Here is a 22,681-nt window from a genome sequence, read left to right as displayed (position 1 = left end):
GGAGGTCCTGCCCGGCGTGCCCACGGAGAGCCTGGAGCCTCTGCCGTGCACAGAAGGAGAGAGCCGACATACAAAGCAGGTAAATCGTCAGGAGGAGCCTCAGAAAGCGGCCCTCGAGGCTGGGAGCTAGTGCCGAGACCAGTGCGCGGTAGGAAGCTGGAGGGTCTCGGGGGAGGGGGCCGGCCACAATCCCCTGCACGGCTCCGGACTTGGCTGTTAAGTAAATAAACCCACGTTTGGTTGACAAATCTGGCTCTTGAGATCGGCCTGGCCAGCTGGCTGCCACGTAGCACAGCGGAGAAAAGCCACAGGGGATCTGAGGGCCCCCCGAGCAAGCAGCAGGCGAGGCCGCAGCAGAGGCCCTGTGGCGGGCTCTGGGCACACAGGGGCCCGGTCTGATGGGAGGGAAAGCTGAGGGTGCGAATCATGACGGCCGCCGCCAAGAGGAGGGTCGGCAAAGTCCGAGGAAAACGTGGGAGAGGGGAGGGGAAGGCTTTGGGGAGGAGCTGGCACCTGAGTTCAGGAAAGGATGGCAGACAAAGGGTTGGGTTCCCAAGACAGGGTCCCACCGTGAGCCAGGGCTGTGGTCCAGTGGAGGAGGGGAGGGAAGACAGTCCCTGTTCTTTGCACCACTGACTGGGCTGAGATGGGGACCTGAGCGAGGAGAGCCAGTGGGAGCCGAAGGACTCCTTCCCTGTGAGGATGGACTGCGGCGGCCCGGTCCGAGATTGTTCTGCTTGTCTCCACAGGGAGGGAAGAATGGCAGTGAGCCAGGAGCCCCGGAGGGGAGGCCGCTGCCGTTCCTCCATACCATAGTTTTCCTGTGTCCAGGGTCAATGAAAAGAGATAGGGATGAAGGGTAAAAAGCCATCAGCTTGGTACTGACCAAGAAACAGGATGAGGGAGCCCAGCCGATGAGCCGGAGAGCTCATGAGAACAGCCGTTCCCTCTGTGTCAGAGGATGGAGGGAGGGCAAAACGCCCCTGCCCCCAGAGCCCATCTCCCTCTCAGTCCTGAGTCCCCTTTGATCTTCATCACTTCCGGCCCCAACGGCTCCCAGGCTCCCTCCTCAGCTCCTCCTCCTCCTCTCGTGCTTATTTCAGTGCCGTTGCTGCTTTGCCTCCGCAATGTGGCTCATACCTGGAGTAGCCCCTTAATTGGAGGATGGATGGGGAAAGGGAGATGGTGGGAGAAATACAGCCCAAGTCCCACGACATAGCCCTAACCAAGTCAACCCCTTGCCCCTCAGAATCTTTAACTTGTTGCTCAGTTGTCACCCTTGGGTCTGACTCTGTGACCCCATTTGGGATTTCTTGGCAGAGATCCTGGAATGTCCAGCTCATTTTAGAAATGAGGAAACTGAGGCAGAGGAGCTTGAGTGACAACTAGAAGGGCTCTGAGGCCGGATTTGAACTCACGAAGAGAAGTCTCTGGCCCTGCGCACTGTGGCACCGCCGCGCTGCCCAGAAATCCATAATTCTTCTAGGTTAAAATACAGACAGCCTCAGTTTTGGGGGCTGCAGCGCCGAAACTGAGTGGCTATAAAACCCAGGAAAGTGTGAGTCTCTGCCTCCCCAGTGCCTACCCCAGTGCCCAGATAGCATACGCAGAATTGAATAGCATCTCATTCCGGTCTTTTTAAATGAATTGTTTTTAGATAGCAAAATTAAGCCTTCTCTCCTTCCTGTCCCCTCCCTCGGAAATGAGAGAATAAGAAAATAAAAGCCCTGTGTGTACACACACAAGAAAGTCTGAGTCTGTCCTCTGAGCTCCGTAGTTGTCTGCACTCTTAGGGGTCACTGGGCTGATTACCATGAGTTCCTAAATTTTTCAAAGCCATTTTGCCTTCGGTGCTCTCCCGGATACGCTCACATCCCTTGGTCTCTGTCCCTACACGTCTTACCAGGTCTTCCTGAAACCCCCTGAGTATTCCTTCCAGTATAATGGTGTCCCGTCACATTTACCTACCATGTTTCTCACCAATCCCCTCCATCCCCAGTTCTTTGCCCCTCCTGTCTCCATATTTGTGTACATCATTAGGACTTATCTTGGGACTGAGCCCTTCCTTAAATTGCCCTCTCATCTCCCCTCCTTCCTTCCTTTTGTTCTTTTTAGATCATCAAGACATAACTCCTCAGAACCCTTTAGCTAACTGGATTCTCTAACCCCTGATGATAATAGAATTCTGAGGGCACACATGGATCTCCTCTCCATTTTAGATAGTAAGCCGATTATCTTTGTGTCGTCCCTTCTGATTGCACAGTCATTTCTCTTGATTCCTGTGTTTGCGCTTCAGAGTTTCTATACATCTCTGTTCTTTTCTTCTGTCATTCTTGGACCCATTTTCCCCCCGGTAGACTCAGACTCAGCTTTTCTGTGAGTTATTCTTCATTTGTAAATCACCATTGTACGTCTCCCAGATATTGGATCCAAATTTTTTACTCTTTATAGTGGTAGCTGATAAATTACATGTAGTCCTAAGTATGGCTCCTTGACATTTGAATGCTTTCTTTCTGGCTTCTTGCAGTTTTTTTCCCTTGACTTAGAAACTGGATTTTGGCTACAATGTGCCTTGGAGTTTTCGTTTTGGAATTTCTTCCAGGAGATGATAAGTAGATTCTATTTCTATTTTGTCTTCTGTTTCCAAGAGATCTGGACAATTTTCTTTTATGATTTCTTGAAATATGATATCTTGCTTGTTTTTTGGGGTCGTGACTTTCAAGTAGTCTAATAAATCATAATTTTTCTCTCCTGAATATGTTTTCCAGGTCAGTCATTTCTGCTATAACAAAACTTACATTTTTTTCAGTCTTTGATTTTCTTTTGATAGTTCTTACCATCTCATCTTTTATTGTTAGTTTTTAGTTGACTCATTCTAACTTTCAGGGAGTTTGATGCTTGGGCAAGATTTTGCCCTTTTTTGTGCCAAACCATTAATTCCCTTTCCAGTTATTTTTTTTCTTAGCTCTCATTTTTTCAATTTTTTTCCTTTCCTTTAGAACTCTCATTTCATTTATAAAAAATTTGTAAATTCATTTAAAAAAGCCTTGATTTTTCTCTCCAGTAATTCTAGTTTAACTTGTGCCTAAGCTGTGTTTTTCTTTAAAGCTTTGCTATAGATGTTTTGGAGCCCCTCCTTTTGGGTTTGTGTCTTGATCATCCCAGTCACCATAATAGCTCTTTATGGTGGGATTCTTGGAGCCTTCTTTCTCTCTTTGGACTTTGTTTAGGGTCAAGCTCCATGCACTTCTGGTTGACTTATATGGTCTTGCTGCTGCTTTCTTGAGCATGTTTGTCCTTTGTTTTTAAAGAGGATCGATATGAACAGACATTTTTCAGATGAAGAAATTGAACCATTTCTAGTCAAATGAAAAGGTGCTCTAAATCACTATTGATCAGAGAAATGAAAATTAAGACAACTCTGAAATATGCCTGTCAGATTGGCTAAGATGGCAGGAAAAGATAATGATGAATGTTGGAGGGGATGTGGGAAAACTGGGACACTGATGCATTGTTGGTGGAGTTGTGAATGCATCCAACTATTCTGGAGAGCAATTTGGAACTATGCTCAAAAAATTATCAAGCTGTGCATACCCTTTGATCCAGCAGAGTTTCTACTGGGCTTTTATCCCAAAGAGATCTTAAAGGAGGGAAAGGGACCTGTATGTGCCAAAATGTTTGTGGCAGCCCTCTTTGAGTGGATGCCCATCAGCTGGCAAATGGCTGAATAAATTATGGTGTATGAATTTTATGGAATATTATTGTTCTGTAAGAAGGACCAGCAGGATGATTTCAGAAACACCTAGAGAGACTTACATGAACTGATGTTGAGTGAAATGAGCAGGAACAGGAGATCATTATACACGGCAACAACAAGGTTATATGATGATCAATTCTGATGGCCGTGGCTCTTCAACAATGAGATGATTCATACCAGTTCCACTTGTTCAGTGATGAAGAGAGCCATCGACACCCGGAGAAAGGCCTGTGGGAACTGAGTGTGGAATGCAACACAGCATTCTCACTCTTACTGTTGTTGTTTGCTTGAATTTTGTTTTCTCGTTTTTTTCCCCTTTTTCATCTTATTTTTCTTGTGCAGTGAGATAATTGTATATATTTACATATATTGGATTTAACCTATAATTTTTTAAAACATGTTTAACCTATATTGAATTACTTGCCATCTAGAGGAGAGAATGAGGGGTAAGGGAGAAAATTTGAAACGTAAGGTTTTGCAAGGATGAATGTTGAAAATTATCCTTACATATGTTTTGGAAAAAAAGCTTTAATTTTAAAAAAATAATAAAATAAATTAAAAAGAGGGCTATCAGCATTATGGAGTGATTTGTGTTTGAATCGTATTTAAGTGAGGCCAAGTTGCAAAAAGTTGTCAGCCTCGCTTTCTTTTCCTGAGTCATCAGATTCTGGTGGCAAAGAACAGGGGGAACCCGCTGGCAGCAGTCCAGGACACAGTGAGGGCCTTGATATCCTCAGTGTCCGAGCAAGCTCTGAGCCCTCTGAAGTGCTGCTTCATGGCCATTGGGACACGTGGCTCTTCTCTGCCCGCGCTCCTGGGGAGAAGTCTCCCATGCTTGGGGCAAGCGTCTGCCCAGGTGCTGAGAGGCTGTTTTGGGTCACTTGCTGAAATGATTTCCTCGGGCATGGCTGCTGAGTGTGCCGGAGTTTCTTGGAGCCACAGCTGAGAATTGGGCAAAACAGGTGGAAACCAAGGTGGAGGAACCCGCCTGAAAAGGGCTTGGCAAAGCCTCACACTGGAGACGCTGGCCTGCTGAACCCCTTGGGGCAGCTCATTCTGGAGAAGCCACTTTTGGTCTGACCAGCACACTTGTGGGCTTGTGCCTATATGAAGCCTCAGGACACTGCTACTGGACTCAGCCTGTTCAACCTAACTGGGAAGTTCTGCTGGGATGGTTCTGAGTTCTGGTTGTGAGGGATAGAACTACAGACTCCCCTTTGATTTGAGATTCCTACAGGCTTCAGACTGGACTGGAAGCTGGAACTGAGGCGCGTGCTCTGCTTCTGGCATTAGCTTCTGGACCAGCACCTTGCTCAGGACCCAAGACCTAAGACACCAGGATTGCTTCTTAGCCTGGCACCCCGGTTGTAGGTACAAGACCCCGGGTAGTGAGTGACAGCTTCCTTAACCCTGCTCCTGCCCCAGTTTGGCCCTTCCCTCATGGGTCTGGGACTTTCCCAGCTGTCCTTGGGCAGAACCATCCTTGGTTCATCTTGATGCAGACAGACTGAGCTGAAGAAACGGACTCACTGGGTTTTTTTGCACCTGGATTGCTCTGTCAGTGTTTTCTAGATCTCTGTCGAGGTGTGGAGAGCTCCTTATGTCTCTTTCCACTGGCTCACTTCTGAATCTTACTTGTGAAGTTGGACTTTTTGAATCTAAGAGTAAGACTCTATATCTATTTCTATTAAATTTCATTGTATTAACATTTGCCTAATATTGTCAGTTGTCTTTTTGGATCCCAATTCTGTAACTTCACTTTTTAAAAAAATTATATAGTATTTTATTTTTTCAAATACAAGCAAAGATAGTTTTCAATGTAATTTCATCTGAAGCAGCAGAGAATTATGAATAGATTCCAAGTTGAAATTGAGCCCCTTAAAAAAAGGGGGGGATATAATCTGGCCTGTATTTTAGTTGTAGTTGCATAGAATAATGAAACCAAACTCCAATAGAAACAGAGGCTACTAAACCATGGATAAGGATCCCTACAGGTCATATTTTGACTCAGAAAACTATATTTCATTCTTTATTAAAATATCAACACATTCAAATCTGAAAAAGAAAAAATTGAGCCCCTAATAACTACTTCAACCTATTCCAAATCCACTCAAACCTATCAAAGTCTAAGGGAAATTAGGTTTTCCTGACTTTCTCTTTTTTTGTCAAAAAGCCCAAGATGGCAGAATTTCAGCCCCATCTTTTTTTTGTTTTGAAATGCCACTGTCTGCCACCTTGACTTGCACCTCAGCACAAAGGATGCTTTAGCCGGGCAGAAGGAAATGTGAGGCCTCTGTCGGGACGTGCCTCATCCCCCTCCCCCTTATGGCCTGTTCCTGTTTCTCCTCTGCATTGAGGGGGACGTCCGTCCCAGTCCTTCTCCTCCGTCTCAGGCCAGGATGGTGGGCCAGCTTCTTGGGTCACTGGATGGTCCCTCGTGTTCAAGGGGCCCGGAACCTCTACCCCTCGACATCCCTCCCCCCCTCATCGGTGAGAAGCAGATCCAGCTGGGACGTGAGACCTCTGAAACACACCTGCCAGAAAGCCCTTCAGAACCATCAGGACAGTGTGTGTGCAGGTCGAGCTTTCTGCATGCACGCACACATGGCATGTGCACACACAGGCAATAACAATACACACGTGAACATACATGTGCACACACACACATGCCCACACAAAGCACACACATGCGCACAGCACTGCACACAGACACATGCAGCGCACAATGCACACATGCATGTGTGCACACAGCAATGTACACACAATACATGGGCACTGCACACACAGCACATGCATGTGCACATACACATACACACGCACGTTGTCTCTGCTGAAAGCAGGGACCATCCCACATGTGTCTTTGAATGTCTCCTCGGTGCTTGGCCCAAAGCCAGCAGGCGCTGAAAGGCTTTTTCCTTTGTCCATTCACAGCCATTTGCGCCTCTGACCATACACATGCCCGGTCCCTTCTGATGGCTTGCTGTAACCCCCGTTCCCCTGACCCTTTCCGCCCTGCCTGGCTCCACCAGCGCCCCTCATGCCCAGTCCCTTGTGTAACCCCACCCCAGACCTCTCCCTCCATCCCCCAGACATCCTCAGTCTCCTGCCCTCAGGACCTCCTGTCACGGGGGAACCCAAGCAGGGAGCACACACCTCGATTGCTCTCCAGAAATGGGCAGGGTGGCAGGACCCCCCTTCCCATGAGATCGTGAGCTCCCTGCGGCCAGGATTCCTGTATTCCCAGTGCTTAGCAGGCTGCCTGGCGTACGGTATGGATCCTAATTCTTGCTTCCTTCACTACTGCCAGGCGCTTCTGGGTTTCTAGCCTGGCGTGCAGAGTTGGCCACGGTCATCGCTCAAGGGCCGCCAGGCTGCCAAAGAGCCTCTCAGTACCTGACGGATGGACGGCATCGGCCATGGGGCCAGCTGGGCTGACGTGCCCGAGATCCCGAGGTCCCCTCTCTACCCTGTGGTCCCCCGACACAGAGCCAAGGAGGAATTCCATCATGGAGGAAATGGATGCTAGTGTAGGATCCCAGAAGGCAACCAGCGACTTGGATCCTCACTCCTAAGCCCCCACCTGCGCTGCTTAAGAACAGTCCGCCAGGAGGCACAGCTCTGGCATCTGAAGGGAGGGTGGTTCAGACTTAAGGGGACTGCGCTGAGGAGGTCCAGGGATGGCCAAAGCAAGGCCTCATTCTGTACGGTGCAGCCTGGGAGGCTGCCTCCTGCTTGCCCGCCACTGCTGGCGTTCTCCTAAATCCAGAGCCGGCCTGGCCCTTGCAGCTGCTTCCCACCCCAGGTGACTTGTGTGTCCCGCAGCGCCCCGGCTGTGGGGTGGGAGGGAATTCTGGGCCTCTGCGGTACCGAGACCCGGACAGAGCTCTGGACCCGACAGAACCTGGGCTGCTTTTTGGTTTCTAGGGTCTTTCCGGTCTTGCTCCACTCCTTGTGACCCCATTTGGGGTTTTCTTGATGGTTGGCCATTTCCTCCTCCAACTCATTTTACAGATGAGGTTTGCCGGGCTCACATTGAACTTCCAGACCTCAAGCCCAGGGCTCTCCCTGGAGCATTCATTCATGAGCAGCTCCAGCAGTTAGGCTGGGCTGGGTGCCCCAGACCAGAGGTGGAAGCTCTGGAGAAAGTTCTGCGCTGGGGGTCACTTGGCATGTGGACAATATGGGGGGAGGGCCGAGTAGCCTAAGTCAGAGGGCAGGAGGACTTCCGAACTACATCTCCCATCAGGCGTTGGGCCCGAGCGGCGCGCACACGCTGCGTCCTCCCCGCTTAGAAATGCGTTGCCATAGAGACGGGTTATGGGGCGAGGACAAAGCTCCCGGAAGTGACGTAAGAAATCGGAAGTGCCCGATCCTCCGGTCCAGGGCGCGGGGTCAGTGTCCGTTCGCGACGGCGGCGGGCCTCCGTGCGACGTCTCAGGAGGCGGTGAGTCCAGCGTCGGGACCTGGGGAGGCTGGGCCTGACAGTGGGGCCAGGAAGGAGCCCAGGGAGCGGAGGCTTCCGTGGGGGCCGCTGGGAAGTGGAGTCCTGAGGGCGGTGCCCTCCCCGGGGTTGGTTCTGACACCAGGTGAGGGGGGGAGGAGGAGGTCCTAGGACCCTGGGAGCCGGGGGCGTGACGTCACCTCCGGCACCAAGGCTTCTGCTAGCGCGCCCTCTGGCGTCGGAAGCACTTTAGACTCTTAATTCAGCCCTAGCCTCAGTTCCCACGTGGCCGCCAGGGGCGCCAGTGGGCACCTAGACCTTCCTAGGCTGGACCTGAAAGTCCCAGGGGGAGGGGGGGGGGTCTCCTGACAGCGGGATCGCTGGGCGGAGCGTCCCCTCCTGCCCCCCCTCGGGAGGTGAGGGCGCGCGGACCAGCCAGGAGAGGCGCCGTCCCCTGGGCTCCCCGGTCCCATTCCGGGTTTCTTTGGCAAAGGGACGTCAGCCCCACTGACAGATGAGGAGACTGAGGCAAACGGGGGGGGGGAGCCTGATCTTCCCCTGGCCTGGCGGAGGCACCTCTGAGGGAGGAGCCCCTGGGGGCGCTGGGCCGAAGGTACCCCCCCCCCCCCCCACTCCCCGGCCCCAGGGGCCGATAGGAAACGATTAGGTTTGTGCTGGGCCTCCCCCAGGCTTAGGATGGGGAGGGGGGGAGGGGATGGCACCTCGCTTCTGAAAGACCCCCGGCTGTCTGGGAGAAGGAAGGCCCACCCGGTGGTTTAGGTCATTAAATTCAGGAGCCGCGGGGAGGCACCTAGTGTGTGCCCCGCCCATCCATGAGCATTAAGGGCCTGCTCCGGGTACAGTCTGTGCACAAGTAGTTGTGGACAGCAAACTTTAAAAGCGCCTGCTTTGTGCCAACTTCTAGGGTTACAAATGCACAATGTTCTCAAGAAGCAGAAAAATGAGACATTTGGCCCAAGGGCCCCCTTTCCTCCGCAATTAACACCCGAAACCCGGGTCCTGCCCCAGCCAGCACCATGGGGCCTCGGTTTCGGCAGGTGGGGAAGCCGTGGATGCCGTGGGTCGGCTCTCGCCCTGGCAGCGCGTTTCCAGGGAGGTCCACACGGATGATGAGATTGATGTTGGTGTTGCCAGAGCTGCTCAGAGGTTGGGAGGTCGGGAAGAAAAGTGTGGGAGAGCAGAGGGATTAGACTGACCTCCCGACTGAAGAGCTGCCGGCCCGTGAAACCCGGCCAGGCTGCCGGCGCCCTGCCGAGAAATCGCTTCGCTTCCCTTTGAATGGTCTTGGCCGAAGGTCACCTGGCAGGAGAAGGTGACCCACGCCGAGGCCCTTTCCTCCACAGACCGCCAAGCGTCCCACCCACCTCCCCTGCCCAGCTCCATGGGGCCAGCCACACTGTTGGAGTGCCAAAAATGATTATTTTCTGAAGGAGTGACCCATGGCGAGCACTCACGAGGTGGTCAGGAAAAGTGCCGCAAGGACACTCTCAAGGGCTCTCTGAAGAGCTTTCGGACCGATTGTATGACGTGGCGGGCCCTTGCCAGAGAAGGTGCCGGGCTCTAAGAGCAAAGCACAAGTGCATTAGGGCAGTAGAACCATGGGATGTACCAGGTTAGAGAAGCCAGCCGAACGTAGGGACTATTTGTGCGACTTGTGGCAGAGCATCCCCGGCTCTTACGGGTCCGATTAGCCAGTCAGACCCTGTGGACCTCGACCCCGACCCCGTGCTGTCATTTCAGTCCGGATCCTGATGTAGTGGTGCCATTTTTGTCCTGTTCGAGAGTGGCCTTTGATAAATGCAAACAAGAATTTGTTTGGCAGGAGGGTTAGAAGTGTGTAGTAAATAAATGCAAATAATGAGTAGGACGTGAGAGCGTTCTAGATGGGGGTCACTGAATTCAGTTCCCTCCCTTACAGCTCAGGAGGGACCCCCACCAATCCAAGGCATTATTTGAAGTCTGCCACAGAGCTAGGGAGAAAAACACGGCTCAAACTTTTTAGTCCCTGGGTAGGGACTTTTACACTCTTAAATAAAATTGAGGACCCTCCCTCAAAGAGCATTTGTTTGTGTGGGTTATGTCTGTCAGTACTGTAATAGAAATTTAAATGTTGTTATGTATTCAAAATGGTTTGATCTCAAGGGTCTCGGAGACCCGTGTAGGACCACCCCAGCACCGCTGCACAAACACTTGGGGGGGGGGGGGAATTCTGAAGGAAGAGAGGGATTCTTTGAGCCGGAGGTGAGGAGGGAAGGCCTCGCAGCAACAGAGTGGAGGTGGTCGAGGGAGCACTCTGTGTGTGAGGAGCAGAGAAGGGCAGGATGGGGAGGGAAGGCCAGGAGGCTCAGGGGAGTGATTCGAGTCAGTGGGAGCTTCTGGAAAATCACTTGGGAAACATTTATGAAATGTCTGCTGTGTGCCGGGCAGTGACAACCTTTGCTTTCAAGGACAGCACAAAATGCAGCTCAAAGCAGGGAGACGAGTCGGGAGGCCTTGGCAGAAATCCCAGTGAGGCTCCGGGGCCCGATGTGGCCTCTCAGGGGACAGAGATTGGGGCCATTACTAGAATTCCAGGGTGGCGGGAGGGGACGAAAGGGAGAGGCCCTAAACCTTGAAAGCCAGACCAAGCTTCTCTGGGAGGCACTAGGGAGCCAAGGGCCCTCCCTCACCAGTGGCTGATGTCTGGTTTCTGCTCCCCTAGGCAGAATCCCGAGCCTTGGACCATGGCTGTGGCCCCAAACCCTCAGGTTCCCATTCCACAGGAGGAGGATGGGCTTCTGATTGTGAAGATCGAGGAGGAGGAAGGGAACCCATGGGAGCCGCAGCCCCTCACGCAGAGGACTGGAGAGACCCCTGAGCTGGTGGACCACCACCAGCGTTTCCGCACTTTCCGCTACCAGGAGGCAGCAGGGCCCCGTGAGGTGCTGAGCCGGCTCCGCGAGCTCTGCCACCAATGGCTGAGGCCAGAAATACGCACTAAGGAGCAGATTGTGGAGCTGCTCATTCTAGAGCAGTTCCTGAGCATCTTACCCCCGGAGACCAGGCCCTGGGTGGAGGCCCAATGTCCTGGGAGTGGGGAGGAGGCTGTGGCCTTGGTGGAGGACTTGGCCCACATGTTTCCGCACAGTGGTGAGCACAGCTGGGCAGGGGAAAGCTAGGAGAAGGTGTGACGGGTGCCAGGACCCTCCAGACTCCTGCCTGGGAGCCCCGGCTCTTGGACTCATGCTGTGACTTGCATCCTCTTGGGGTTAGATCAGGGCTCACATCTCCCCTCAGATACCTGCTAGCCAGGGGCCCTCTTGGCTTAGCTTCCTCAGCTGTGAAATGGGATAATAGCATCCACCTCACGGGACAGGGGAGGCTCAAAGAAAGGCATGAGTATAAGTGCCTGGCATGGAGTCAGGCTGCATCAGGATTAGCTATTTATCATCGCCACCACCATCATTGCCCTCCTTCCTCGTTCTCCCTTTCCTCCTCCCCTCTCCTCTTCTGTTCCTCATTCTCTCCCTCATTCCCCTCTTCCTCCCCTTATCTTTCTCCTCTCTTCTCTCCCCTTCTTTTTTTCTTCCTTCTCCAAGGTGCCCCTGAAGGAGTCCCTTAGCTTAGGAAACCATAACAGAAGAATCATTGGGATTCAAGGCCGTGCCTTTGGCAGGGAAAGGGAAGAGGACAAGTGCTTATTAGACGCCTGTTCTGGGCCAGGCACTTGACAAAGCTGATCCCTTGGGGTGGAAGCGAATCACTTGGGAGCCTCTGACCCCACAGGGTGGGCCTGCTTGGAGACCGGACCCTTGGAGTCATGCAGCAGGAAAGCCGCCAGCCTCCGTCCCTTGGAAGGCTCGTGTATTCTGGGTCTGGGCACCTGCAGTGCAGCATTTCTGGGGGCAGGGAACATGTTATCTCACAGGGCCAGAAAGCTCAGCCTGCTTCTTCCTCCTTCCCTCCCTCCTTCACTGTTCCTTTGTGTCATTCACTGTATCAGAGCCTGGTTCTGTCTGCTAGCAGCACCTCCTTCCCATATTGGGGGTTCATTATGTCCAGAGCATCTCCAGGAATGGGGTAAGGGTTAGGGTTCTCACTCTCCCTCCCCCTCACTGGCCCTAGTTTGGCCGTCTGGGGTCAGACAGGACATTCCTCTCTCCCCCTCAGTGTGATTCTGCTTCTGACTCTGTCTCACTGACTATTTCGCCTGCAGTAGAGCTTTTGGGAGCCCATCTATGGCATAGCAGGGAAGCCATTCAGTTCTAAAGGTGGATGGGTCCCAAGATCTTGTCTGCCAATCCCCTGCATCAACGTTCTCCAGGGAAATGGGCTACAGGAAGATGTCTGTGGGTTGTTTCCATCCCAAAGCGGTCTTTGGACGAGCTGCTACCTCTCCCTTCCAAACAAGGGGCAGCAATGTCCCCTCTGCCCTTCCCTCCTTTGGGGAATGGGGCTCCAGAGCTAGGAGCCAATGTCTCCTCTGTAGGGGAGTTAGGTGGGCCTCCTTTGACTCTGCCCATCTTGTCCCTGGAGACTGTGCTCAAGGTGGATGACTGGCTTGCTCAGGGTCCAACTCTGAAGGAGGATGCTGGCTAGCTCTTCTCTCAGTCACTCAACGTTCTTCTGTCCTGGGACCTCTTCAGTCCTCCCCTTGCCTCCAGCTCTTTCAGTCGCCTATAAGCATAGACATGCCTATGTCTGCCCTATCTTCAAAATGCCCTCACTTGACCTTTCCATCTCTGCTCACTATTGTCCTAGATTCCTTCTGCTCTTTGTGAACTTGCAAAGGCTATGGATGAGCAGGGCCTCTGCTTTCTCTCCTTTCACTTCTTAATTCCTTAGTCTGCATTTTGACTTAATCATTCCAAGCTTGGTAACCAAAGTGAGCAGCTGTCCCTTAGTGGCCAGATCCAATGCCTTTTCTCAGACCTCATTCTCCTTGACTCTCTGGGTATACTGCCAATCATCCTTTCCTCCTAGATTCCTGCTTCCCTTTGCGTTTGGGGGACAGTCTCTCCTTGTTCCCCTCCCCCTCTCTGATTATTCCTTCTCTGCCTTTCTGGCTCGCTCTTCCAGGTCATGCCCTCTAACCTTCGGCGTCTTGTGTTCTATCCTGGGCTCTCAAGACTTTCTTCTCCTGCCCTATTGTTTCACTTGAGGATCTCATTCTCTCATGTGGATTTCGTGACAGTTTTTATTCTGAGGAGTCTCAGATCTACTCATCCTGCCCCAATCACTCTGAACCTCGAATCTCTCATCAGCAGTGGCCATTCACAGTTCTCTACCCGGATGTCCAGGTTGACATCTTAAACTCATCACACCCAAAACCAAACTCATTATCTCACCCCCAAACTCTTCCCACCTCCCACTTTCTTTGGTAATACAGAAATGGGTCCATCCTCCAAGGCCCTTAGGATCCCAGCCCAAGAATTTCCCCGGACTCCTTGCTCTCTCTCACATTTCATATCTAATATGGCGCCATAGTCCATCATCTCACCTCTGCAGCGTCTCTGGTCCATTTCATCTTTGCACCATCTCTCAATTATGCCCCCTTATCTCCCCTGACACTGTCCCCACTCTGGCACACACCCTTGTCTTCTCAGGCTTAGTTGATGTTCTCCCTGGCTTGGGCATCTCCCCATTTCAATCCTTTCTCCATTCAGTCACCAAGGGAATTTTTTTTTACAGTGCAGGTGTGACCATTTTAGCTCCTTGCTAAGTAACCTCCAGTATCTTCCTCTCACTTGCAGGAGTAAAATCAAAATGCTCTATCTGCCATTCAAAGCCCTCATCACCTGCCCCTCTCACCTTTCCAGGTTTTCAACATCTCACTCCTTGGCACATTCTCTTCCATCCAGTGTCCCTGGTCTCCTGGCTGTCCCATGAGCACTTCCTTATCATCCCCCAGGCCTATAATGCTGTTCTCCTCTCTTCTGACCACTAACCTTCCCAAGTTCCTTGAGGTTTCAACTAAAACTCCACCTTCTACAGCCTTCCTCCATGGCTCTTAGGTCCAGAGTTCGTTATTTACTATTTGATCTGTCTACAGGTTCTTTATATATGTCTACAGCTTGTTTTTATGTTTCCTTCATTAGACTGTGAGCTCCTTGAGGGCAGGGACTGTTTTTTGCCTTTCTTTTATATCTTCAATGCTTAGCATTGTGCCTGGCATTCAGTAGGTACTTAATTTGTGCATGCTGACTTGACTCGTGTGACTTTGGCCAGTCCCTTTACAGCTTTTGGCTGCTTCAGTGACTTCTTTCACATGAGGGGGGCATATATGATGCCTTCTGAGATCCCATTGATCTTGGGAGCCTAAGAGCAATTTGATTTAGCCAGTGCCAGGTGCATAGTAGGAGCTTGCTCATTATTTGATCTCATCTGTGTTGTATGTACACAGTGTGGATGTGTACAAGAACAAGTCCTGGCTCTGGGCAGCTCTCACCCCTCTCCAGCTCAGGGAGATGCTCTGAGACTCTGAATTATTGATGGAGCAGCTACATTACTCACACCAGTAAAATCACTGGTCTGGGCAGCAAGATGCCCGGTACCCAGTGGAATGGCCTTCAGTCTCCCAGGGAATTTAGGAAAAGTGCACTGAGTCTGAAGTCGGAGTCACTGAGGTTCTGTGTGACTCTGGGCAAGACCCTTCTCCCCAACCCGTTTCCTGACCTGTAAAATGAGCTTCCTCCCAGGTCTTTCTAGATCAGCGATCCTTTGGTGCCATTATATTCCCCTGTGAGATACACACACACACAGTACAGCACACAGGCACACACATGAACACCCACACACAACACACACATGTACATGGTGCACCTGCATGCCATGCACACGCACGTGTGAACGCACAGAGCACAGAGATGTGCACCTACACAATACAAATGTCTACACAATTTGCATGTGCACAATACAACACACAGGCGTGTACCTACACAGTATACATGTGTGCACCATGCAATGCATGTATACATACATGTCAAACATGCCCGCAAGCAGACACACACAGGAGGGGAAAGCGCCTTGAACGGCCAGTGCAACATACACCAGGGGCCTCTCCCATCGATCCCATTTCTCCTCATCCCGCTGTCCCCTATTAGGCTGAAGTTGCTGCATCTTGTTTTTGTAAGCTGAGGTGCACAGTAAATGCTTAATAAATGTTTCTTGGCTCAACCTGGGGGTCAGATAAGGACTCTGAAGAGGGAGGGACATGCCCAGGCAAAGTGTGGAGATGGGACGTGGAATGGAGCAATTTGGTCCAGGAGCATGTGAAGGGTTTGATGTGCAGTGGGCACAGACCAGGGAGAGCTTTGCATGGAGCCTTGAAGGTCAGGTCTGGGTCGGAGTGGGGAGGGGCCATGGGAATGGAGAGCAGTGCCAGAAATGGGGCCACTGGGGAGTTGGGCTTGATTGAGAGCCAGTAAGGGTGGTTGGGGGTGGAGGATGAAGATGCTGGCAAGGGAACCTTCCCTCCAAACTGGACATCATCAAATGTGAGAAGGGGGCACCCAAGAAGTAATGAAGGGAGGACGGGATGCCCCCCCCCCCCAATCCCCGAGACCTAAGAGAGCGGATGTTACTTGTTGAGGACACAGGCTTGCTCCTTCCCTAATCTCGGCCTCCATTAAGCGGGGGAGAGGTCCTAGGCAGCACTGGGATTGATCAGTCTCATTTTCCCTGTTCCAGACACCTCTGAGGTAGGTGCTTCAGGCAGCTGAGCTCTGCCTTCCTCTCCCCTCCCCACTTTTCTCTCTTCCCCTCCTCTTTCCCCTCCTTTCCCCTTCCCCCTCTTTTTCTTCTTCCGTCCCTCTCTTCTTTCCCCCTTCTCTTTCCCTTCCCCCCTTTCTCCTTCCTCTTCTCTCTTCCCCACTCCAGGGAGGCCCAGGACAGACCTTGGCCTTGAGGGCAGTTCGGGCCAAGGAGGCCCCTGTCCTTAGCCAGGTCTGTTCTGGTTGTATTCAAGGCAAGTAAACCCAAAGGAAATGAGTGGATGAAGGGGGGAAAAAACCTACCAGACAGTGGAGCCAGGCAGGCCGAGAGGGAGACGGACCCGGGCTGGGGCTGACCACTGGGCTTGGCCGCCTTGAAATGGTGGGACATCCAGGGTGGGTCTGGGTAGGGAGAAATGGCAGTGACCAGAGCGTGCAGGCAACAGGGGGGCCAAAATGGCCACAACCAGCACCCCGAATCGCAGCTGGGCCATCTAACAGCTCCCATCTCCCCACCCCCCAGCTCTGCTTTCAGCCCAGGTTCCCGCCCACCCTGCAGATGTGGGGAGCCTCAGAGACCAGGAAGCCAAGCTCTCTGACAAATGCCAGGTGAGTGCTGCTTCCCTCTGCAGCCTCGACCCAAGCACAAGATCTGAAAAGCCCAAGGGATCACGTGCATTGGATGCAGCAAACCTAGAATGCTGGGAAACCCATGAGGTTCCTCAGGCGAGGGAGGGGACCAAGTGTCTAGGCCCAGGGCTTAAGCCCAGGAGCCGTGGGTCAGGACCAGAGTCAGGGCAGTGCAGACCTCAAGGTCTCTGGCCCTTGTGGACCCCCCTGGTCTGTAGGCACCTGCCCTGGGCACCCTCCATCCCCAGGTGGTTCTGGGCAGATGTGTGTGGCGCCCCTTCCTTTCTGTCATCCTGGACCCTCTTCCCCCCAGATGAGACTTGAGGGTTTCACATCTCCCAGGAAAGCCGAGTGAACCTTTCCAGCTGCTGTCCAGCTTGGGGTCCACCCACAATCCCAGATCTTTCTCAGGCAGTGTCTGCCTTTAACCCTACTTCCCTCCATTTGTAGCCACAAAATTGACTTTTGGAGACTTAAGTATAGAACTGAAAATCCGGGTAAGCCCCGACTGTGTGCCAGGCACCGTGCTGAGCCGCGAGAATACAAGTCAAAGGGGAGAAGAAGGGGCTGGGGGGAGATGAGGGGGTGGAGCAGGGCTGAGAGCCAGCCTGGAGAGGCTTTGGGGGGGAGGGGGAGGCGCAGGGGTCCTCGGGGTTGGGCTGGAGAATGAGCATTTCTTGGTGCTGGTGGGACAGAGAAGAGGCCGCAGGAGGCCTCGATCCGCATCCCAGGCCCTGGTGGACAGGAAAGTACAAACTGCGCTCCCCGGTGGCCCCGCCAAGATGGCCTCTCTCTTCCCACAGTTGGGGGGAGGCCCCTTTAGGGTCTGTCATTCTCAACTGGTTGGCCATTTTTTGAGCCAAGCCGTGTGTGTGTGTGTGTTTGTAGGGGGGGGGGGGGTTTCAGCCCTCCTTTCTCCACGCAAGGAATCACGTGCCCATCCTCCAGGGCTCTGTCCTCCCCAGTCCCGTTGCCTCCTCCCCTCCTCTTTCCCTGTTCTAACCCCCCTCCCCATACTCTCCTTTTCATACTTGAGTCCCTCAGAGCTTCCCTGAAAGCTCTGGAGGAGCCACAGACTCCGCTCTCCATCTGGGGGGGTCTCTGTTGGCACTGGGAGGCCCCCTTTTCAGCCTCCTCTTGGCTGTTGAGCGGGGTTCTCCAAGATAGCCCCACAGGGCAGAAGCTTCCAGGTCTTGTGTGACCTTTTCTTATGGGACTCCTTTCAGGAGGGGATCATTTCTTCTGGCTTTGTTTTACCCTCTTCTGGTTCCAGTCAATCCAAACCTTTAACCACGTTTTCCAGGGACTCTGGGGTTCCTTAGTTGGTCTTTCCTTGCTCTGGGTAGAAGACCCCTGTGCTGCCATTTGGAGAAGGCCATGATCTTCCCCATCCTTCCTTCTGGAAGCCTGATTAATTTATCTCTGCTCCCTTCCAAATATTATGGTCTTATGATTTTCTTTGGGTTTCTGCTCTGAGTTGGACTTGGGGCATCTCTAGGCTAACAATTCTTTGTGACGGCTGGTCCCTGCTTTGGGTCACTCATCTCTCAGGCTTTGTGCCAGGGTCAGGCTCCGTCCCTTGCCATTTGTGCTGGTCAGTGCTGTTTGGTCGGGGTCACCTCCTCCTCCTCCTCCTCCTCCAGCCCCCCTGCTTTGAGGATTGGATCCTTTTTGATCCCTGAGGACAGTACTAGGGATCTCAGAACCGCCTGGCTGCTGCTGCTCTGAGAAATTTCTGATGATCAGGGCCCGATTCCTAGACCATGTGGGTCTCTAGCCTCTCCAGGTACCCTGAAAGGCCTTAGCAGGAGACTCGGGCCAAGTTTTTTGGTGCGATTCTGGGCTGGAACTTAGCAGAGTCTCTGATTTCTTGATCATGGTTGGGGCAGGCATCTTGCTAATCGGTATATGGGCAAGTGACCAGCCTCTGTTCAGTCAGCCCTGTAGTCAGCCCAGTCTTCTGACCCATATAGATCTTTGAGAAGCTCAACTCAGCTACACAGTCTATTAGTTCTTCCCCAAGCAGGTCATGAAGTCACTGATGAAAACCCCAAGGAAAGTGGTTTGTTCTATGAGGTAGAGAGCTCCCCAGTTCCAGAAACTTTCAAGGAAGAGCTCAATGACCATCTGGTAAGGTTCCTGCAGAGAGGGTTCCTCCCCGAATTGTGGATCCCTGGGGTCCTTTCCACTCTGGGGTTAGGGGATCTGGAAGTTCTAGTTCAAGGTAGGATTGGTTTCCTTGTCAAAAAAAGGAAGTTTTTGAAAGGCAGATATCCATGTTTCCTCTCTTGACTTCTCCAGAAAGCCAGAACCATTTCCCTGGCCTCCTCCGGTTCAGCCAGCAGAGGCAATGTGCTCTCCTGGACATGGGTCAGTTCTGCCTCCCACCTAGCTTCGGGCGTCGCTTCCCTTGTGGCTGGACTCCCTTCCAGGCCGCTCTCCTACTCTGCCTCCATCCTGCCCTCAGCCCCCTGCTTGGAGTCTGCTCCGATTTCTTTGGGTTGGGAGAGCAGAGCTCTGGGTCTATCTACCACAGGCACAGTCTGTCCTGCCCTTTTGGCTGAAGGCATCATCAGACCCGGTCTCACCAGCTGTTTATTAGTGCCCTGATCTCCCATTTTCCCAGATGCCATTTCAAGGGTTAGAAAGTGCCCTGGGTGGGGAACCCACTGTCTGCCCCTTGCCTGGTCTCAGATTTTATCCTCCTGCTGCTTCTGACCCCAAGGAACCCATTGGTCATTTCAGCTGCCCTGCCCCAGAGGGAGCTGGGCCTTGGGCCACAGAACCAGAACGGGTCAGGACCAAAGGGGCTACCCTTCCTCTATGGAGAGCCCATTTTGTCTTAGAGAGGTTCTCCTTCCCCTGGGGAGGGGGCACAACATTCCAGGACAGGGACTCCCCTTCAAGGGAGGGAAGACTCCCCAGAGAGTTGGAGGAAGGCTGGAGCTGGTCCTTCATGGAGGGAGGTTGTCAAGATACCAGTTTCAATCTGAATTTAAGGGAAATGTTCTCACTTTCCCACCAGGGAAGGGGTCACCTTCGAGGATGGAGGGCTGCCTAGTCAGAGAGGTCTCCACACCCAGGCTTAGACCAGCCCTTCTCAGGGAGCTTCAAGCAGGGGCTCCTTCACTGGAGGGCAGGGGCTGCTGTTGGCTGAGGCCATAGGCCTATGGGGGGGGGCTTTCCACAGGCAGAGCACTGATTTAGAGTCAGATCTGGAGTGACCAGGTAGCAGTTGTGTGGCCCTACCTGTAAGGTGACAGGGCAACCGGAGCCCCTAAGGTCCACCCTAGTTCATTCCTAGGCTCGGGCCAATCATAAAAAAAGTGTTTCTCGAATGAATGAAGAATGGATGACTTGGGGGGGCAGATCAAAGAGCTCGAGTCGGACTCATACCATTTTTAATCTTGTTACTTATTACGAGGCCACTTTTTATTCCTGGCCAGCCCTGTAGAAGATCCTGTAAGGAGTCTGGCCCTCTCATAGGAAGCAGAATTGGCAAACTGTTTTTCAGAGAGTTGAAGGAAAAGCCCCAGCCCACCCCCCATCCTGTTTGGTGCAAGACTTTTCAAAAGGTTTGCTGCATTCTGAAGTGTGACTTTCAACTCCCACAGGAAGGTCGTAGGAAATTAAAACTGGGTAGAAATGTACTTAAGGCCATCTGTAGGCCTGTTATGACCTTCTGTTTAAGAGACTTCTCCCAAGCCCCTCAGAACTTGAGATCAATAAATGCTTGTCTCCCCATTTTGCAGCGGGTCAGAGATGGGGCAGCCCTGGGCAAAGGGAGGGGAAAGAACTATTCAGTTGAGCTCCTAAGAGATGTTGACATGGACCAGGCCTCCCTGCGGGCCAAAAGGTCCCTGAGTGAGATCGACAGCCGGAGGACCAAGAGAGACCGCAAAGCCATTAATTTACACATCAAGCTGGAAGTGCTGCGCCGCTTTGCAGCCGGTGAAAAGCTCAGCCGCATTGCCAAGGCCCTGGGGCTCTCCACATCCACCGTGGCCACCATTCGAGACAACCGGGAAAAGATCCGGGCCAGCTCTCTGGCAGCCACACCGCAGGTGGCCACCAAGCTAACCAGGAGCCGGAGCCTGGTGATGGAGAACATGGAGCGGCTACTGAGCGTCTGGATCGAGGACCAGAACCAACGCGGGGTGCCAGTCAACGTCTCCACCATCCAGGACAAGGCCAAGAGCCTATTCCAGGACCTGAAGCGGGAGCAGGGCCAAAGTGCTGAGGCCGAGACCTTCGGAGCCAGCCGCGGCTGGTTTACCAGGTTCAAAGCCCGCCACAGCCTGCCCAACCTGGGCACTAGCAGCGAAACAGTCAGCACAGATCCAGAAGCTGCGGCCAAGTACCCCGAGGCGCTGAGGAAGGTCATCCAGGAGGGAGGCTACACACCCCAGCAGGTGTTCAATGTGGACGAGATGGGGCTCTTCTGGAAGCGCCTGCCCGACAGGACCTTCATCTCGGTGGAGGAGAAAACCGCATCCGGCTTTAAGGCAGCCAGGGACCTTCTGACTCTCCTCCTGGGGGGCAATGCCGCAGGCGACTTCAAGCTCAAGCCGCTGCTGGTCTACCATTCGGAGAGCCCCCGCGCCCTCAAGGGTTTCTCCAAGCCCAACCTGCCGGTGATCTGGCGCTCCCACAAAAAGGCCTGGGTGACCATGAGCCTCTTCCAGGAGTGGTTCGTGCACTTTTTTTGCCCGGCCGTGGAGAAATACTGCGCCCAGAACAACCTCCCCAACAAGGCGCTGCTGATCCTGGACAGCGCCCCGGGCCACCCGGGAAACCTAGACGACCTGTCCGACAACGTGCGAGTGGAGTACCTCCCCAAGAACACCACGTCCCTGATCCAGCCCATGAACCAAGGCGTGATCGCCACCTTCAAGGCTTGCTACCTGCGGAGGGTCTTCCATCTGCTGCAGCAGAGAGCCCACAGGGACGACAAGGGCACGATCCGGGAGTTCTGGCGGAACTACAACATCCTCAATGCCGTGTACAACATCTCCGAGTCGTGGGAGGAGCTCGCCGAGTCCACCCTGAACTCGGGCTGGAAGAAGCTCTGGCCCGAGTGCGTGTCGGACGAGGGCGAGTCTCTGCCCGCCGAGGCCATCGCGCAGATCGAGCAGGACATCGTGAACCTGGCGCACGAGCTGGGCTTCCGGGACGTGGTGGAGGCCGACGTGGTGCAGCTGCTGCAGAGCCACGGCGCCGACCTGTCCAATGAGGAGCTGATGCAGCTGGAGCAGGAGCGCGCCGCCGGCGAGGAGAGCGAGGACGCCCCGCCCGCTCCCCGCCAGCTGACCGCCAAGCGCCTGGCCAAGGCGCTCTCGCACTTCGACGCCGGCCTCCAGATCCTCACCGACAACGACCCCAACCTGGAGCGCAGCCTGAGGGTGTCCCGAGGCGTCCACAACCTCATCAGCTGCTACCGGGACATGTACCTGGAGAAGAAGGAGGGCTGCAAGTAGGGGGCCGCCCCCTCCCGCCGCAGCCGCCGTGGAGACTCGGGCCCAGCGCTCAGTTTACTTTGAAAAATACATGCTTTTTGAAAGTTTGCTGCCTTCTCGCGTGTGATTTTGTTATTCGCACCTTGGGTTTGCCACCCCTCCCAACCCCATTGGAAAAAGCATCGCTTCCCGAAGTCCCTGGGTCCAGGGAACTCGGCAGGCTTTGCCGCTGTGCACCACCCCTGGGACAGTCCGAGCAGCCCTGGGCGGGATAAGGGAGAGGACTTGGTTGGGGGCGGCTGCATCAGGGTCGGGACTGGAGAACGAACGTCCTCGTTCCTCTCCCCTTCCAGCTCCCTGAAGGAGGTCTCCTTGGAGGTCTTCCTCCCACTGACCCTTAGGACAAAAGCCTCCCCGGGCCAGAGCTTCCCCTAAAGAGGCTTTCCTGCCAGCTCCAGGGGAGCTAAGCAGAGGGCTCTTGTCAGGAAACTGAAGGAGAGACTCTTCTCCAGGGTGCCTCCCACCCATCCCAGTGGTCATTCATGGAAAGAGGAGAATGAAGATGGTAAATTCTGTATGGCTGGCCAATAGAAGGAAAAGAAGGGGGGAAATAACCAGCGTGGGGCCAGGATATGTGAGTGTGTGTGTCTGTGTGTGTCTGTGTGTGTCTGTGTGCTTGTGCCAG

At 53.4% G+C, this 22,681-nt stretch overlaps 1 protein-coding gene across 7 annotated transcripts; it reads left to right on the top strand.

Moving 5' to 3' along the window:
* The first annotated feature begins 11 nt into the window (after positions 1-11).
* Positions 12-22,104, top strand: LOC100928377 (tigger transposable element-derived protein 1). Of its 7 annotated transcripts, none has more exons than XM_031964118.1 (4): positions 12-79; positions 10,921-11,348; positions 16,434-16,519; positions 19,987-22,104. In XM_031964118.1, exons 2-4 carry the CDS (start codon positions 10,943-10,945, stop codon positions 22,015-22,017), a joined length of 2,523 nt encoding a protein of 840 aa, XP_031819978.1. In that variant the 5' UTR covers positions 12-79; positions 10,921-10,942; the 3' UTR covers positions 22,018-22,104. The 7 variants fall into 7 exon arrangements, with proteins under 7 accessions (XP_031819978.1, XP_031819973.1, XP_031819975.1 ...); XM_031964113.1 differs by lacking the exon at positions 12-79 and adding an exon at positions 8,114-8,201 and having other exon boundaries at positions 10,925-11,348; XM_031964115.1 differs by lacking the exon at positions 12-79 and adding an exon at positions 8,114-8,201 and having other exon boundaries at positions 10,921-11,140; positions 20,055-22,104.
* Positions 22,105-22,681: the final 577 nt, after the last annotated feature.

The sequence above is a fragment of the Sarcophilus harrisii genome, chromosome 3, assembly GCF_902635505.1.
Source record: "Sarcophilus harrisii chromosome 3, mSarHar1.11, whole genome shotgun sequence".
In the NCBI taxonomy this organism is placed as follows: Eukaryota; Metazoa; Chordata; class Mammalia; order Dasyuromorphia; family Dasyuridae; genus Sarcophilus; species Sarcophilus harrisii.
Note: the sequence above shows the minus strand (reverse complement) of the source record. Positions and strands in the feature narration are given on the sequence as shown.

What these genes read in the sequence shown, in the direction of transcription:
- LOC100928377 (XM_031964118.1), top strand. Translation starts at nt 10,943, where the DNA reads ATGGCTGTGGCCCCAAACCCTCAGGTTCCCATTCCACAGGAGGAGGAT. An exon ending in CCACATGTTTCCGCACAGTG is followed by an intron (nt 11,349 to 16,433) that starts GTGAGCACAGCT and finishes CCCACCCCCCAG; the next exon opens with CTCTGCTTTCAGCCCAGGTT. An exon ending in AGCTCTCTGACAAATGCCAG is followed by an intron (nt 16,520 to 19,986) that starts GTGAGTGCTGCT and finishes ATTCCTGGCCAG; the next exon opens with CCCTGTAGAAGATCCTGTAA.